This window comes from Nothoprocta perdicaria, unplaced genomic scaffold (assembly GCF_003342845.1).
Source record: "Nothoprocta perdicaria isolate Ctin4 unplaced genomic scaffold, notPer1 scaffold_38, whole genome shotgun sequence".
Taxonomy (NCBI): Eukaryota; Metazoa; Chordata; class Aves; order Tinamiformes; family Tinamidae; genus Nothoprocta; species Nothoprocta perdicaria.
Genome location: NW_020455621.1, coordinates 4341655 through 4359996, shown reverse-complemented (window position 1 = coordinate 4359996; position 18342 = coordinate 4341655). Strand labels below are relative to the sequence as shown.

General features: G+C 47.8%; 1 protein-coding gene across 1 annotated transcript in view; it reads right to left on the bottom strand.

Moving 5' to 3' along the window:
• Positions 1-18342, bottom strand: part of UTRN (utrophin) — a 344252-nt gene that overhangs the window by 116143 nt on the left and 209767 nt on the right. Inside the window, exon 51 of the mRNA XM_026044733.1 lies at positions 1529-1701. Within this exon, the coding sequence (XP_025900518.1) occupies positions 1529-1701 (173 nt within the window). The remainder of the gene's footprint in view (positions 1-1528; positions 1702-18342) is intronic.

Sequence of the window (18342 nt, the reverse complement as noted above, 5' to 3'; positions counted from 1 at the left end):
CGCATGGAGGAATCCCGGCTGAGTGGGAAAAGGGCCGGCTCTCCCGCAGGCCGGTCAGAGCCGGTGTCCCTCTCCCCATCCCCTCRGGTGCCGGGGCAGGAGGGGCCATGCAGAGCCGCAGCACGGACACGGCTGCCCTGGCGCTGACCCTGGGCCGCATTCCCAGCTGGGACCTCCCCAGCTCTTGCTTCTCCCTATTTAGGCAACACTTTTCCTGCTGAGTGACAAGGGAACACATGGACTAGAAAAGGCTGGTGGGTGGGTGGTCTAATTCTAGAGAATCCTCTGTTTCCTCCCATGCTTTTCCCTTTCTCCGAAGGCAGCGAGCGCCAGCTGCAGTCGCTACACTGCCGCCTCAGAATTAACTACTGCTTGGGTAAATGGCTTCAAGGCCATTTCACTATTAATTTCTCCCAAATTATAGTTTCCCCCATGAAGGGTCAATCAACTGAATTGTTACTGCCAGAAGTTTACACTTGCTGATTAAACTATTAACATAGGAACGGGCTTTAGTCGCTCTCGCGCGTTGATTTACCAGTGAGCAGGGCTCATAAAAGCCCCAATTCAACACTTGTAGGAAGGGCCTTGTGAGGGGCTGGGGCCGCGCTTCCTAAGCTCTGCTGCCCAAGGCCCTGGATCCTGAGCTCCCAGCTCTGCCCGGGGGCTCTGGCTGAGCAGATTCTGCCGGCTGCAATGAAGTGCCCAGCACGKTGGTGACGTGGTTGGTGGAGCTGGAAAGCAGATGTCACAACTTCCCTCCGTGCCAAGCTCTTGTGCCCGAATTCCAAGCTCAACTCATTTTTCTGGCCTTTGGAAAATTAATATGAGAGCTTACCATTTTTCTGCTCTAGTAAAAGTACTATTTCCTTTAATCAACAGGAAGGCAGTAGCAATTAGAAGCTCTACACAGGCTTTTCTGTGTAGTTAACTTTAATGTGGAATTTTATTGACATTAATGAGCATGGTAATATCTGCTTGCAGAATGACATTGTAAAGGTTTTAATAGCATCTACACTTGGACAAACAYCGAGCTTTTCACTTAGCACTGCTCGGGTCAAAAAATTTAAAAGACTTTTTCTGATTAATGTATGCTTTAAAACATTTTTTTAATTGAATAGCTGTCAGAAAAGTCTGCAAGCAATATAGATCTAGACACTTGTGATGCAGTGTTATCAAAGTATTCGTTATAGTGGTAGAAACAAACAAACAACAACAAAAACTCTGATTTCTCCTCGCTAATTTTAACTTCACAGAATTACATCAATGACATGGCTTTTGATATGCAATAAGCAAAGAGCCAACCTACTTTTCTGGAAAATTTGGCACAAATTAGCAAGTTGCAACAGTAGAGCTTTGGAGAGAGCGGAACAAGCAGCTGAGCGTCCACTGTCAGCARGCGCCTCAGGTTAGTGCTCGGGGTCCCTTAGCAGAAAGGCCAGATTTCACCTCAATACTACAGCCAAGCTCCGGGAGCCTTTCCGAAGCTGCAGCCGTGCCCCATTCGGGTGCTGGTGCTCCCACTGCTCACCTGATGTTGGCTGACTTGGCCTTGAGGTCATTCCAGCGCTGGTTCATGTCATCCAGGCGGTGCTGGAGCAGAGCAGCTTCCTCGGAGTTTCCCAAGGCTTTCACCATCTTCTGCCTGTTTCCGTCGATGCTTTTGAAGATGTCATTGTGGGCATCAATCTCAGCCTGGATGTCCTGAAATATCAAGAGGGAAAGCCCAGGTGTTTTAGGTCTGTGTTTAAAGCATGAGAGATGCTATTCCTAGTGCACTTCATAAACCACGAGGCCAGAGCACATCATCATCTTCCTGGTGCAACTTGGAAGAGAGATAAAAGAAAAACCTGTAAAAGAGACACAAAACCCAGCACCCCCTGTTAACTTCCTGTAAAAGGTTCCCTGTTTTTAGAGCATAAGAAAAGGAGCTTGAAAATCATACTCTACTGTGAAACAGCAGTTATAGCCACRAATATGACGTTTTAAAACCACTCGTGGCATTTCATGTCCTCCTGGTTTCCCACGTTTGCAGCCAGGACGGTGTTTGCATGGGCACTAGAAGCCTCCCTGCTCGCAAGCGGCGCACACTCGGCCTCCGCAAGGCTGTTTCCTTCCCCTTTAAACAAACCACTGCAGAAACTTCACACAACTAAGCAAATCACATAGCATGGGGTTTTYTGACATATGCAAATGACTGTTTTTAACTAGAACCTGTGTCCCTAAGCCACAACTAAGTGACCACAGCTAACTCAAAAACTATTTTTACAGTTCAGGAATCCCATACTGATATGTGATATGTATAGCAGCAGACACACGAAGGTCTGCATTTTGTAGAAAAAAAAATGAAAAAAAATGCACTTTCAGTTTCACTTTAAGCTGCTCTTTCTCTGCCTTTTGAAATTCAACCTTTTCTTCTCCCAATCTCATTTCTGCCTTAGTAAGGACATTACCGTAGCTGTTTTGATTTAACCAAGGCTGGTATTATTTTTAAAACATAAGATCCTCAAGCCAAATCTCCTGAATCATTGCCGGTGCTTTCTAGCACCTGTACCTCAGTATCTAACAGGGAAGGAGGAGTATGTGAAGAGGCAGGCGCTGCACTGGCCSGCTCCCTGGGATCTTATTACTTTCAGTTCTGCTTTTTCCATTTTATCTGTTGATACGTTGTCATTATCATAGGCAAAATATTTTCCCCTTTAATGGCCCCAAGCCCGTGTATGGCAGATAAAAACACGATTGATTGAAGAAAACTCCGTATTCCCACCCAAAATTGAAGTGGAATAAACAAGATGCATGTTAAAACATGCAAAAAGTTGCATTACAGAATCACAGGATGGTTGAGGTTGGAAGGGACCTCTAGAGATCATCTACTTCAMAACCCCTGCTCCAGCAGGGACACCTCCAGCATTAGTGCATYTAGACTATGAAAAGTTCTTGACATTTTACTTTAGGTATATAAAGATATAATGCAGAGAAGTTACTTTATTACACAAAATGACTAAGAAGATGTTCCTATCATGTTACAGATTGTATCATCAAGATCCCTTCTACTCTATTCTATCCTAAGCAAAACACAACTTATCCTCTTATGAAAATAGTCTATAACATTTTAAACTAAATAATTTATTTTTAAAATACAATTATATTGCAATGAAGTTGTTCAAATCAGTACACACAGCAACGCTACGGGTTAGGCTCCATGAGGAACCGCGTGGCCCCGGGCAGGATACTCCAGGCCAAGCTGCCAGGACAGTTTTGGCAGGTGCCGGACGCCCGGCGGGTGCCGCAGGGCGGGCGCCTGGAGCAGCCGCGAGGCCCCGCAAGCGTTCCCGAACACCGGCCCCTTCCTTCCACCGACACCACGCGAGGCAGYGGGATCCGGGCGGCGGTAAGGGCGCCGCTCGCTCTCCCCCTCCGCAGGGGAGGACTGCCCGTGGAAGCAGGTGCACAAGCTCCTCCACCGGAACAGCTGGAAAAGGAAACGCCAGTGGCACCCATGGACCGGCTGCGCGCCACTGCCTCCAGCCAGAGCCTCCTTCCTGGGRTCTCATCGCGGCAGCAGGGCAGGGGGAGCCTTTTACAGCAGACTGCAGCTTCCATCCCCAATGGGGTGCGTTCTGCGTGCCGCTGCCAGCCGCCTCGGGCGCCCTGCTGCGCCACACGTGCCCCTCAGCCCGCGCTCCTCCACGGGCACCGGTCGCTTTCTGCCAGCCCCTGAGGAGCAGGCAGGAATTGGGGCGCGAGGCGGGCACGTGAAGGCGCCCGCCGCCACAGGACAGTGGGACCTGCAGCGCGCTCTCCTTTGCCAACGCGAGGGATGGAGGGGGAGGGAAGCTCTTGTAAAAAGAGGCTGTGAAAAGGAATTCTCAGCCTGTGGGGAATGCAGGTTTCCATCTCAGCCAGGGAGCCCCTCCTGGGGCTTCAGGAGACGCGGGCAGCGCCAGCCTTGGGCAGGCTGCCCCACTGCTGCAGCCACAGGCTGCAGGGCAAGGGGCTTCCCCCCGCTCTGCAGAGATGCAGAGCCCTGGCGCAGGGCTGCCCCGCCACAGATCCCCCACCGGCAGAGCCGCCTGTAAGGAACGGCACCAACCCTCCCCTCCCCGCAGGGCCAGGCACGGGCCGCGCTGCCCCTCAGCACAGCCCTTGGGGCTGCAGTGCAAGAAGGAGCACAGCGATTTGCAAGAGCAACTGGGTTTAGATGTGATAGAAACTCAATTACTACTTAGGTTCTTACACAGTTCAGGATGAAAAATACTTTTTTTTTTTTTTTTTTTTTTGGAGGAGGAGGAGGAAGGGGAAGCCTTTGGATATTTTTCACGTCAGATTTTCACACTCTTGTATTACCAAAAGCCCTGCACTGCAGCTCCAAGTTCCCAAAAAGCTGTCTCAACTTGCACTTAAATTGAATGGAAAACACCTTAGCAGGTGGCATACAGTGTGGGTAAGGGCTCTTCTCACCACGACGATGACGATGCACTTAAGGCTGGGAACGAACTGCCCCTGCGGCTCCGTGGCAGGGCAGAGCCTGAACATCTGGAGGGCACCGCAAGCCCGTTAATGCCAACCGCAGCAGGCACAGTGGGACAGAAGAGCAGGATCCCGGAATCACAGACTGGTTGAGGTTGGAAGGGACCCCTAGAGATCACCTAGTCCAACCCTCTGCTCCAGCAGGGACACCCAGAGCACGGGGCACAGGGCGGCATCCAGGCGGGTTTGGGAGACCTCCAGAGAGCTCCAGCGCGGAGCGCGCAGCCCGCCCCAGGGCAACAGGACTCGCTCCGCCTGTGCACGGGCAGGCGGAGCCCTGYAAGCCGCTGCCAAGGCCACCCGGCTCCCGCTCTACAGGCACGGCAACCAGGCTCGTAATTCTCCCCTCACTACACACGTTAATGGATGTAGAGCGCGGGAGCGAGCCGGAGTCGCTGCCATGAGGCTGTTTCTCCTGGCAGCAAACGCCGCGGCGAGGAGGAACAGGATGGGTGTGCGGGAAGTCATGTGAGGGAGGGACAAGGCAGGCGAGAGGGGAACTTGCTCAAAAGAAGAAAAAGAAAATACAGAAAAATTGCTCAATAAGCAGTTTCTGATCAAAGTTCAACAACAAAAGCGTTAACATTCTTCTCCAACACCAGGGCATTCTCCTAAATCATGTTACAGACCTCAACACAACAGGCAAAATGACAGGGAGCTTTAGGCTAAAAGCTACGGCAGTTGGGAGAGCTGTAAGTTGTGCTTTTGTCAGGAATTGCTACAATCAATTCCTTCGACAAGAAATAAGACTCTGGCATATTCAGAATCACAGAGGAGAGCTTGGAATTTGCAAATGCCAGGGCTTTGTATGGCACAAAGCTATTAAAAACACTAGTAGCAGAACTCCTTAACAGCACAGCATTGTGCAACGGCTGCGGCTTCAAGAAATGGGAGGAAAATGAGAAAGGAAAGAAGGCGGCACCCTGTCCCCCAGCAGCTGACCCCATCTTCAGAGACTGAGAGCCGGATTACCGCAGGACGGGGACGCAGCCCGGCTGACGGGCGGGCAGGAGAGGCAGAAAGCGCTTCCCGCTGCGGGCAGCAATTCTGGCCACAGATGTTGCCACCTGCTGCTGCTTCGGGAAAATCCCGGTGGATCGGCTGAACTGCGTCTGTTGYGTACGCTCCTAAAGGTTTCTGCTGCCTGAAAGTACACATTGAAAAACTTCTTTTTTAATCTTAAGCTGTTAGTAAAACCCCATTGTTTACTGACTCRGGCTTTAAATGGCACAGAAGGTTTTTGACAGGGAAGCGTACTCGAAAGCAGCAAGCAAGCAGAGCCTGCAAAACCAAGCGGGAGGGTTGATGTGACTCAGGTCTGCTCCAAAGTGCTGGCAAGTGGATGAAGGCAACGTGCTCGAGAAGTTTCCTGTCTCGATCCCTGTATCTAATCAGGGCAGTYGCTGCCAAGTCAAGGCTCCTGCCTCTCACCACTGCGGCTGCCAAGCCTCCTGGTAAGAGAAGAACCACTAGACTGGAGGAGACAAAAATAGAGGGAAGAAGTGGAGAACTGGCACGCGCCTGGGGAGTAACTCACAAAAAACAGCAGATCTTGCAATCCGATTAAGACACTTTTCAACCAAATGTAACAGCTTATTATAGAGCTCCTTTTTTGTGTAAAGTGATATCACCAGCACTCTGGAAAGCCCCCTGAAAATTATGGCTTGGCAAAAGCCCCGAACTTTCCAACACTTCCAAAGGCCACGATCRGAGTAACTGCTCTGGAAGGAATCCCGTGGAGCTAGGAATGAGCAAGGAGGGAGGCACCACTCTTCCCCACGTGACAGGCTGTCACAGAAGGGTCGCACAAGGACCTTTGCAGCAGCGCTGGGAATAAGACCCCCGTTTTACCACAGCCTGYGCTCTCCACAGCACGTTTTTCCAAAGCAGCCCTGGGCAGGGCCCTCACGGTACCTTCTCAAACGTTGCCAGCAGCTCCYGCAAGCTGAAGGTCAGGCCGATCATGACGAAACGTCCCGCGAAGGCCGCATGTCCCTGGAGCGCCTTCCGAGCCAGGTCGAGAGCCCCCGGGGCGCTGCGTGCAGCGGTGCCTAGGGGCAGGTGTGGGGCGCAGCCCCCCGGCGCCGCGCTCCCGCGGCCCCATGCACATGCCCAGGGGTGGCCGAGGTGGGCGCTACGCGCGCCCCATGGCGCCGTGTTCGCGCGGCCGGGCCGGCCTGCGGCCTCGCGGGCGCCCAGCCCCACGGGCGCCCTCAGTCAGYGTGCGGCGGAGCGGCGCCTCGGAGGGGCCGCTCAATCCATGCCTGCCCCATTCAAGGGAAAAACAGGGACCAAGGCCCTGGGATGCTGGTGCACGCGGGAAGCTCCGCAGCCGGCGTCGCAGGGCAGCCCCGGCTGGGGGAAGCTGCCCGTGGCCCTGGGCAGGAGGGCGCCTCGCCTCCGTGCCACCGGCAGGCTGCTGTGGCTACGGCAATAGCCAAGCCCCTTCCAAGTCTCTTCCCTGGGCCTGCTCAGCCCACGGGATGCGGCAGCTCCGGAGGAGCGAGGCCCAGCAGAAAGAAATTCCAAAAGTCTCTTCCTTTGTTCAGGCAAAAGTCTCCCACGAAGGATCACACTGCTACCTCCGAGGTCGCTGCTGGGGATCTCATCCTTTGGTCCTTGCTGCTCTGGCAGCGGCGCGGGAATCTATTCCCAGCATTTGTTTATTATTTTAATCAGCATCCTCCCTTCCACCACCCCTCGCGCGGCGCTGAAGCCAAGCGCACTCCCACTTCCTGGAGGCCTCCCTCACCGAGCAGCCTCCACGGCCGCCTCCGTGCCGCCGGAGAGCCCGCTCCAGAAATCCCRGCGCCCGGTTCCAGGCGCTCGTCCTCCAAGCAAGCCGGGATAGCCAGGCCCTGCGCCGCTATTCAGGCTGTGCAAGCAAGGAGCGCTCCCGGAGCGCGCGCCGCTCCGCTCGCCACACGCGCAGCCTGTTCTGCTGTGAGGCCTGTGCGACGTGGGGCAGGAAACCCRACACCTTCACGGGGCTACCAGGGAGGGAATCGCTGCGCTTCACATCACTCCCGCCATGTGAGACGCGGGTGCGGGCGGCCCCCATCGCCGCTGCCCTTCATGCTGCCCGAGGGAGCGCGCGGGGGGCTCGCGCTGCTGGCGCGTTGGGAAGCAGCGCGGGGATGCGGCGCCGGGACAGGCCCTCGCACCGCTGCACGCCGCCGCGCTGCGCTCTGTGCCGCTCCCGAGCCCCGAGCTGAGGGGCCAGCGAGGGCACGGCAACCAAACTGGCTTGAAGGGTGTCCTCRGCTAACGGATCAGACCCGCGCAGGCAGCGCAGGGCAGGATTTTAAGCACCAATTTTGAGAACAAGCAAACTAACAGACATATATATATATATATTTATATATAGGCAGAAGGATTTTCCTTTCCTAAGTTATACTTATCAACACGTTTGTATGACTTTTTGCTGGTACATTGCACAAACTGCAAATGTGCTTGCAGGATTAGCTGAGGAACATCCTCTGAGAAGGAAGGCACAGCTGGGATAATTTCACTGCTTAGCTGACAGGTTGGTCCTAAACTGCCTGCATGTATTCCACTGCTTACGGAAGCAAACAGCCCAGTTATTAGTACAGCAGGAGTTAATCCCGCAGCAATCACAGATAATTTTACTTGCTCTGCATATAACTTCACTCCCAGGCTTCATCTCTCACTCCCATATTTCACTTGCAGCGCTTGCTACACGTTCATGCTCTGACACTTCCCCAGCAACTCAAGTTAGTTACCAACAACAGCCACTGCCCATGCAGCCGCAGATGCCAAGGTACTTTTCCTCTCTGTTCTGCCCATCCCATACGCTTTATGTTCCTCAGAACACTTAAAGAGCTTAAAGGGGAGCATCTTAAAATTACCAGCCAATAAATTCTCTTTCCAGTGCACTGAAACCCGTCACATCTCTACTCGGAGACAAAACCTGCACCGTGAGTTCCATGTGACTTTGAACCTTACAGGTGTCTCCTTGAGCGTAAAGCAGTTTGCCGAGGTTTGCGTGTCAGTGCCAGGAGCAACGAAGCAGCTGCTGCTCTTGCTGGGGCCTCTTCAAGCCGCAGGAAAACCTGCGAGTCTCCGCGTCGCAGGCCAGGAACACGAGCAGCAACAGCAGCCACCCGCTGCTTGTCACAGAACCACAGCATGGTTGGGGTTGGAAGGGACCTCTAGAGATCACCTAGTCCAACCCCCTGCTCCAGCAGGGACACCCAGAGCACGGGGCACAGGGCGGCATCCAGGCGGGTTTGGAAGATCTCCAGAGAAGGAGAYTCCACAGCCTCCCTGGGCAGCCTGTGCCAGGGCTCTGGCACCCTCACAGTGAAGAAGTTCCTCCTCAAGAAGAACTGTGCAGTGGGAACAAACCCACACGGTGCCTGAGCTCCTCAGAGCGCACCGGCGTCGGCAGCACCCCTGGGGACGCCGCTGCCGACAGGGCACCTCGTTTGTGCGCAAGGGCAGCCCCTCCCATCACACTATTTAGAGGTGCTAAAAAAAACAGCATTAGGACATTAGGAAATACTTTTTAATTAAAATGAGCACAATGCCCAGCCCAAATTCCTAAAGGCCTATCCTTTGGACAGCTTTTTTTTTTTTTTTTTTTCCTTCCCAGAAGTGATTTAATAAATTTTGCAGAACCACGTAACAACCCCAGCGTGGAGACCTGCTGTGCTATGCAGCTGCGGGGCTGCTCCGTCTCCATGAACCGCAGCCTGATGGTGACAGGACGCCAGAACAAGGCCAAGCAAGGCGGCGAGCGAAGCCCCGCATGCAGCCCCACGTCACACCTCACAAAAACCTCGCCGGCCTCCCAGGCTCCACGTGGGCCCCCACAGGCAGCAAGAAAAGCACACATTGAAAACTGAAGCCATAAAGCCATTCCTATACAATACGGGGAGTTTCTCCTCCTTTTAAAGCAAAGGCTCATTTTAAACTCATTAATGACCTGTAATGGCCCCTAGTAAGATTTAAAACACACACCAGACTGCTACAGTGAATTAACTAAGGCCATTTTCCTCTTTTTGAAATTAACCGTTTTAAAAAGCAAAAAACCCATCAGAGTGGAAGAGTAAGTGTCCTGCAAAGACCTAACTGGAAGGTCTCTTTGCGAGTCTCTCCTTTCTCTTCCTACAAGAGGGACACACAGCCCCCATCCCYGCCAAGGCTCCTTTCTGCTGCCCTGGCAGCAAAGAGGGAGTTGGGAAACAGGCAGCCAACTGCACATAGAGAGAACTGGGAAACACGAAACAAACYGCACTTCAGAGCTGCCGTCGCACACAACACAAAAACGGCTGTTGGGCTGCATTGCTATGAGGCTACACTGACCCCAGGGCTCCATCCAAATATTCACATTRATTTTATGTTTATTCTCAGGCTTCATATTTAGAGAACAGTAATACTTGTTTCCCAATTTCCTATGTTATCAAACAGAAAACAACAGACATTCCAGGCCCTTCAACACCACCAGCTGTAATGGCAAAMACCCTCTGAGGAGCAGGGCTGCCCTTCTGCAGAATTTCATAWAGATATTCAAGTATCTCATTGCATTAACACTGCCAGCAAAATGGCTTTGAAGATTTAATAAATAATAACTGTTCCCTTGGCTTTTTATTCACATAAAAAAAAAACTGTGGAAGAAAAATACAGCAACTGAACTGAGCTCTATGTTGACAAGCGTTTCATTCAGCCCCTACAAGCAGRGCAGTTCTGCGGCAACGTTGGCTCCAAAGCTCCTGACAGCGTAAGCTCCCACGCAAATCCTCGCACAGGTAAGAGCCAGCTCAACGGCAACGCACCGTAACAGTCCTTACTTCCCAAATACTTCGTGTGAGACCAAAAATCCACAAATGGAAATTAACACAGTATTGTGGAACTTTCTGGTCCRTTTTCATATCAGACTAGTTTGGTCTATTTTCTCTTGCATTTTAAATAATAGTCTAAAACAGGATAAAAGCAATGTAACCAGCTAACAGTGCTTTATCTCCGTTAGTGATATAACTAATGAAAAACTACTTAATGCACAGGTCATGATCACAAAAGCATTTTTATCAGTGGTACAAAAAAAAAAGAAAAAAAGTCCAGCATAAGTTTTTAGGAGTTATGATCTATGCAGCATGTTTCTAAATCCAGGTTTAAGAGCCTCATCACTTAGCATGACTTAATGCAAAACTCCTAAATATAGCAGCAGGGCAGTATCTAAATACTCAAGTACTGTGATGAATCAACTAAAAAAATCCTGCTTTCATCACATAAAAATCCAAAGTAAGTGAATATCAGAGAATTGCTAACATGGGAAGCAGAAGAATCAATGAAATCAAAATTGGCTGAGGAAAAAGAACAAAACTTTTATTCCAGTGTCTTTGAAAGGAAAAAGATCTGACTGACTTGGACATGATCTTAGAATTCAGAAGTTCCCTTTTGGAACATTGAGAAGTCTTTCAAGACAGCTAACACTCCCTGCAAGACTACAGTAAGTGCAAAGAAACTATGAAGAACACGGTGTACAAAAATGCAAGAAAACTGTCATTCTAAGCACTGTTTGACTTTGGAATCCAAGCTGAAAAGAAAGGAGGAAAAGTCATTTTAGAAGAACATGGGAAAACTAAAGATCAGCAAAAGTTTAAAGAGTGAACGAAGCAGGCTGTAAGCACACAGGGTGCAGTTATGTCTTAAGTCCCTCACAAAACTGAGCAACAAGAACAAAGCAGCAGGGCTCCTTGCGAAACTTAGAGCACCTGGAGGTCAATGYGTGGTTACCACAAATCAGAACATCCCGGTCCCACTCGAAACATGTGGCTTCAGGCAGGAACATGAGAAAATTCACTTGTTCAACAATACGGGGGCTTTTTCTCCCGCCTTGCAAAGCATGTCGTGTCAAGCTGATCAGCAGGGGAAGGAGGGCTCTGCACTAAGAATTCATGAGGACAGATGGGCAAACCAGCTCTTGCCACCAAGACAAACAAATGGCAGGAAAAGACAGTCCAGAGTCATGTAAATAGAATAGCCTGAGTGCCCTCTTAAATTTGGCATCTCTTAGTGTAGCGATTGCAACACGGATGGTAAATTACATGGAAGGATTTGCAGGGTTCTTTTTAGATCCTTCCACTGCTTGGCTTCTTTCCTTCCTTCCTTCAAGAGAAGAGAAYACTGTTTTTCCTTGGGAATGTATTTTTTCATGAAACAACAAGTCATATATAGTGGCCAGCTCTCAACAGTATCTGCCATATTCACTGATGTAATATTCTTTTTATTTTGGAGGAGTTAGACTGAGACCTTCTTCCGAAAATGAACAGACAGGAGATCGGATCCCAAGAATAAAGTCTGCTACCACTGCAGATGGGAACAACACAGTCCTGGCGACAGGCAGTGCTGCATTGCCAGAAAGATTAATAAAAAGATTTGGTGGTTTGGAGACACGATCCTCGCGCTCGTGTTAGTGCGCTTGTGTTTGCGCAACCCTGGCTTTCGGCTCTCCGAAGCAACSCTAACATTCTCATCGTTGGAACTAAATACGCGTCAGATGTGTGGTTTAAACTTCTTTGACCTTCCCAGAAGTATCCATCCCTGATGACAAAGTATTTCAGAAGAACTCATAAGGGGGAAAAAAAAAAGAAACACACACAGAAATTCAGAAATTTTCCATACATGGCATACACCTAAATGAAATATTATTAAAGGTACATATGCAGGGAATGAATTCACTGAAAACGARAATGAGCTTTAATTGCACTTATAAGATTAACCAGAACATTAAGCATTTGACAGATGCAACAAAGGGTATGAAAGAAAATAACTTGTATTCTAGGCAGGAATTTCCTCACCAAGGTTCACAAGGAACAAAAAACGAGGAMGCCATAGGGCTCTTTGTGATGTTGTGTCTTTCACAGACTCTTTAACTCCGCTCTCTGTGAGCAGAGCTGAAGGAAGCCACGTTCTCCTGCAGGTGTTTACTACACTTTTATCCAAAAGGTTAAGTGGAAACAGGGAGATGTCTAGTAGCAATAGAAGGTGATGGGATCTACTTCCCAAGGCTGCACACCCGAGGCAAAGATCTTAAAGCTTGTGTTAGCCCAGCCCCAGAATAAATGTCAAATTTCCCACATTAAAAATATAAGACTTTAACATTCCAGCCTTGAAAACTGGAGCATTAAATATTATTTTCCTGACTGCAAGAGCTGTTTTTCAGTTCCCTAGTGGCTTGTGGTTTGAGAAGAAAACTCATTATACCTACACATAATGCAAGCACAATTAGAAAAGCATCTTGTAAATTATTTGTTATAATGGCATATATATAGGGCTCATCTATAATTTACTACATAGTAGAGGACATTTGTCTCTCAATAATTAAAACCAACCAATGAAAAGCTGATTAGTAATTTAAAAGTTTAAATTTCTTAGCAAGTTCTCAATCTAACCCACAGAAAAAAACATGAAAACTGTGTTTTACTTTTAGCATTCATCACTAATTGTTGATGTAACACCTTCAATTCTATAGCACTCAGTACCTGAGGATTAAAATCTCATCCAAAGTGCCTATTGCAATCTTCTCCTACTCCGCTTTCAGGCACAGACATTATATTCAAGCACTGGTTAAGGGTACAGAGCCRTTATTTCTGTCCTGCATAATCATCACACTGTAAGGACAGGCCACCTAGCAGGAACTAGGGCCTCAGTCTGCCTATATTTTGTCTCCCCTGCTCACTTAACTAACTGGCCTTATCTCTGSGGAAGCAGAAGCATCTCCTGGATCTAATGCTTCTTTAAGCCACAGCCGTTTTTCAGTCCAATGCTAACACGAAACTCAGCAGTGAAAACTTGCTTTGCCACAGGCCATAATTCAGCCATAAACCTTTAATTCCATAGTTGAATACAGGTCAGACATTCGCTGTACTAAAAGAAACACGTTTTGGAATCCTAGCATAGCCATCAGCATCATCTTTTCTGTATTGAAGATGAACATAAAATATATGATTTGCATTATTCTAAATTCTTTTCATCTTTGTAGCTAACATCTTCACAATATATGTATAGGGAGTGTGTTAGATCCCATTTAATAGACCATAGGAGAACGGCCATAAGAAACTAATCTTTTGAATGTAGTAAATGAACGAATGGACAGCAATGATTTTATGAAACCGCAGGATGTCACTCTCAAACAAGAAACACCCAAGAACACCGCTCTATTTACAAAAGCTGAAGTTTTTAAAATTTATTATGACAGACCAATGCCATTGATTACAGGGATGTCTCATTAATACTTAAAGACATTGTTAAATCATTCCAGCGCTGTGGGCACTGCACCGAAGGGAGAGCACACAGAGCCTCACCAGACAAGCTGAACTAGACTTTTTGTCCTGCGGGCATGAAGAAAAACAAAGTCTGATGGAAGGTCTGCTTCAAAAGCTTACGACTCATACCACAGGACAACCTGGCCTTCATCTGCATTCCTTCTCAAAACATAGCATTAAATCCTGAAAACTCATCATGTGACTATACTGGTACTCAGGAAGTATTGATTATTCTTAATAACTGTGTAACGATCCCCTAAGCCAACTTTGCACTTAGGTTATTTAAACAGAATAAATGAACTTCCTTTCTCCTACCTCTAGCTTATAATGTTAGAACTGAGGCTGTTGGCTATAGCTAATTGCAGCTCAGCTGCACCTAAGAGAGAACAGAAGCCAATCAAAGAGGTTTCCCCTCCCCTTACAGAAACCCTGTGAAAGGCAGCCGGGGCACTGCTCCAAGGCAGAGCCTGCCGGGCACCCCGAGCTGCTCTTCCCAGGCACTCGCACACACAGAAGGGGAGGGCAGGGACAAGCACCATGGGACAAGCACCATGGGACAAGCACCATGGGACAAGCACGGGACACGCGAGGGAGCAGACCTCGGACACACGCTGTGTCTACACAGCTATCAAGGAACGCAAAGCAATACCATCAGAAAGCTAAGAAGCGCCAGCTGAAATACCCAAACACTTGCAACCAATTAATCTGAATTTATTCTACTTGGTTTGCTTCCTAGCTTATGCTAGATCTCAGTTTACATTTACATCTACATTCTGTCCATTATACATATATATAGAAACTATGAGAAGGCTCTCAACCAGAAAAACTTCTCTCCTTCCAGGTTGAACTGTATAAAAAGGAAGCAACTAATCTGATCATTACTGCAGTCAGCATTTTTTTCTTTGATAAGGAGACCGGGTGAACTAAATGTCATTAATCAAGTTACCAACCAGCATCTAGGACATGAAAGTCCTGCACTGTGAATAACCAGAGACAGAAATCAGCACAACACACCTGGGACTGGGCTAGACTAAAAATTGAAGGATGTTTTAATTTTTTCTTTCTACAGCTAGCAGGCAAATCAAGTGAATAAGACTATCAAGCAGACTTTCACTAAATATTTTGTGCATCAAAAGGAGGAGGAAAATTAGATGGTTTGGGACTCATTTGGTTTCTGATTTTTGAACTTTTAAGTAATKGGATTTTTCCAATTAGCTCGTCTACTTTATATCATTTCTCATTTGCTTACCTCCATCTGCACTGAACACATAAAAGGATAAAAATGCTTGGATGATACAAAACTGCTTTTTGAAAACAGAAGCAGTCACAGCACAGAAATCCTCAAATGAATGTATTCCGAAATAGCTCATTTAAAAAGCCTTAAAGATCCAAGTTGTGATCAAGGACCATAAATGTTCAGTRCTGTTGAAAGGTAAAACTGTTCTAACTGAAACAAAAATGGGCACAATCTTTGTCATCTTCGTTGGCTCACACACAGGGAAGGAACAAGAAGGAGATTTCCAATGCAGGGACAACATGTGGCTGTTACCTTTATCTTTTTACATATGCATATTATCAATAAGCTAATCGTATTTTAATGATTTAGACAAAAGTCAAAGAAAGGTAATGTAAAACCTCAGATTAAATTGAAAAAGACAGAGTCCCGATTGCTCAGATCATGTTAAAAATAATTTTGTTCTTAAATGAAAATAAGCCTGCATAGCAGTCATAGGGTGACAGCACAAATCATTCTCAGAGAGAGACTTGAAAAATGAAGGGCAGTAAACAAAGGTCTTCAGCAGGCCACACACTATAGCCCCAACAATTCCTTCTGCAGTTCCTACATGTGATTGTTAGCAGTGAATTCACTTTTTTTTTTTTTTTTTTTAAATAAGTGTTAAGCTAGCAGAATATTCTTTCTATTTTACTCTTCCTTTTTTGTTTGCTTTTACCTTCTAGGTTTACTGCCTTCAGTCCAATTATTCTGAGCAGCACAGAAGGAGAGATGGAAAGCTGCCTGGCCAAACTCCACTCTTAGACTCAGGAGACACTTCTCCGGGCTCATCAGGGTTTGGATTTATCCACACAGAAAGTCTGCATTAATGCCTGGCTTATAAGCAGGCTTTCTCGTCAATAACTGATTCCAGTAACTGTAGCCAGTTTAGGGGACTCCTTTTCTGGCTACGAGTTATTCGGCGCAGAACCCAGAAAAGCAGACGGGTACCAGAGATGAAGGCTGGGGCCTTCATCTGCAGCACTTGTGAGCTCAGCCCAGGCAGGAACCTGAGCTACTGGAGGCCTTTTTCAAGTCCCTGTGCAAAATTCCWGGGAAACCAAAGCCTGTTATAGGATGAGAGAGGAGAACTCGGATGAGAGTTCTCAACRTATTCTTAGACACAGTCAGTCGTTGGCAATGGATAATGCTTCCAAGCATACACCCRTGAAAGGTTTAGAAGCTGGAGGCAAAGACAGCAGCTGGAGGCAAGGCTGCTTATTCACAGGAGAARAACAGGGAAAGGGAAAGCCGGAACTGTCCTCCTGTACGTGTATAAACCTGAAAGGGACGTGCCCAGCGCCACCGTGCCTGCCATCTTTGCAGGCCTCACAGCCTTGGTGCTCGCCACCAACGTTGCCTCCCCGCTCACGGGGGACGCTGAGGAGGGTGACGGCAGGTGAGAGAAGCCCAGCAGGGCCACAGAGCCCCACAGAGCAGCTCCAGGATGGCCCAGCGCCGCGGGGCTGCCATGAGCTGCCCACAGGCCTGCAGCCCAACCCCAGCCCCACGCAGGGAGCCGCCGCCATCACGGGAAGCCGTGCTTCCCGTGCGGCTGCCACGCCACCTTTCCATCAAAACGCCCACTATAGCTGCAGTTACGGAATGTGGACAGAATTCCCTCCCCATCCCGACTCCCGCTCCAGCTGCAGTTAGGGAGCACGGACAGAATTCCCTCAGCACAGCAGGCTCATTCCCTCCTCGCACACTGCGCCATTTTGTCAATTCAAAGGCCCACACGGAGATCTTATTAGCRTCCCGTTGACAAAAATAAAGAGCATTTACAATCGAAATTATGATAATAGAATCTTTACTCGTGAAACAAATTGTAAGCTGCATTATCCATAACCACAGCTCTAGATCTGATCTGGCTCTAATAAGAAGCTTATTTAAATACAGCATGCCTAAGGCTTCTCTAGCCCAATTTTATTACTGGTTACTCTACACGAAATGAATAGGTTTTCCAAATTTATTCAGGGAGCACTTTCTTTGTTTAACATTGCCCATAAGCTCCATTTCCATCAAATTACTGTATGTTTTCATTCCCATTTAAGTCTCATTTAAAGTCAAGGAATCCACCCACTCTTTGCAAGCATTGCGGAGTTTGCGTTGGAGGAAGGAAGCTTAGGAGGTGCAGAGAGCAGCACAGAGGGAAGGTCCGAATCAGCCTCTCCAGGACACRAGGACATCAGGTCACCTTGCTGTATCTACAACCTCAATTCCACTGGCATTAACCAAGCATGCAGCTTCCTGAAGGTTGCTTTGCCTTTTAAAACATCATTAAAAATGGCAAGCCCTGAAAAATCACCTRTTTTGGACAGTATATAGTAAAACCTGGGTAAAAATACAGTAAAAATATCCAGTGGCTTGTATTCATTCACAGCTTGTTTTAAACAGCAACATTATTATTGTATAAGAAAAAGCAAGGAGAAAGAAATGAGAAAAAAAAAAGGAAAAAGAAATCTATTCACCTGAAGAAAAGCTCTGTTTCTTTAGTAGATTGAACTAAGAGCAAGCTATAAAAATTCAATCAGGTAGAATAAGGCAAATGTGCAAGCTGTGATTATTTCTAACACCTACCCCATCTTGTTTTTTCTTCTTTTTCCTACAAAAAAAAATACGGGCTTTGCTAAAGGCAGTGACTAAGATATTTAGCTATAATATTGGTCTTTGGTTAGTTACCAAAGAAAGTGGCTTGTATGCTTACTGGCAAGATGCAAATTCTGACCTTTTGTGCTGAGCCATTCTTTCTTTAAAAAGAAAASCAAACGAAGGATGTTCAGGGATATAAGCCCTGAGCAGGTTCTTCAGGTTGCCAGTATTTCCAGCAAATGMTTATTGCCAGCACAGGCTAAAACCGAACCGCTCTCTGACATTCCCCATTAGCTACTAAGTCATTTACAATATTTAAGCCTTTATACTTGCACTTTTTGCCTCTCCTGCATTGCTGCTTATCCCCTACATAAAAAACAGCATGCAGAGGGTGAACAGATGTGTAAAGATTTGTTATCACAACCTGGTATCATCTGTCAAGGGTGCTGAGTAGCTGCAGCTCCCCTTGAGACCAGGGGCCTTCAAGGCAGAAAGCGCCTCAGCAAAGCCTACTGTTTACATAACTAAAGCCAAGAAAAGCACAAGTGAAAGACACGGGCTGCAAGGAGCTAAAGCCCATCAAAGAATGGCATTCTATAGCTTCAAAACGTCACTGTAAGTGACAAATGCCTCTCTCTATTGTGTCYGACATTTCTGAAA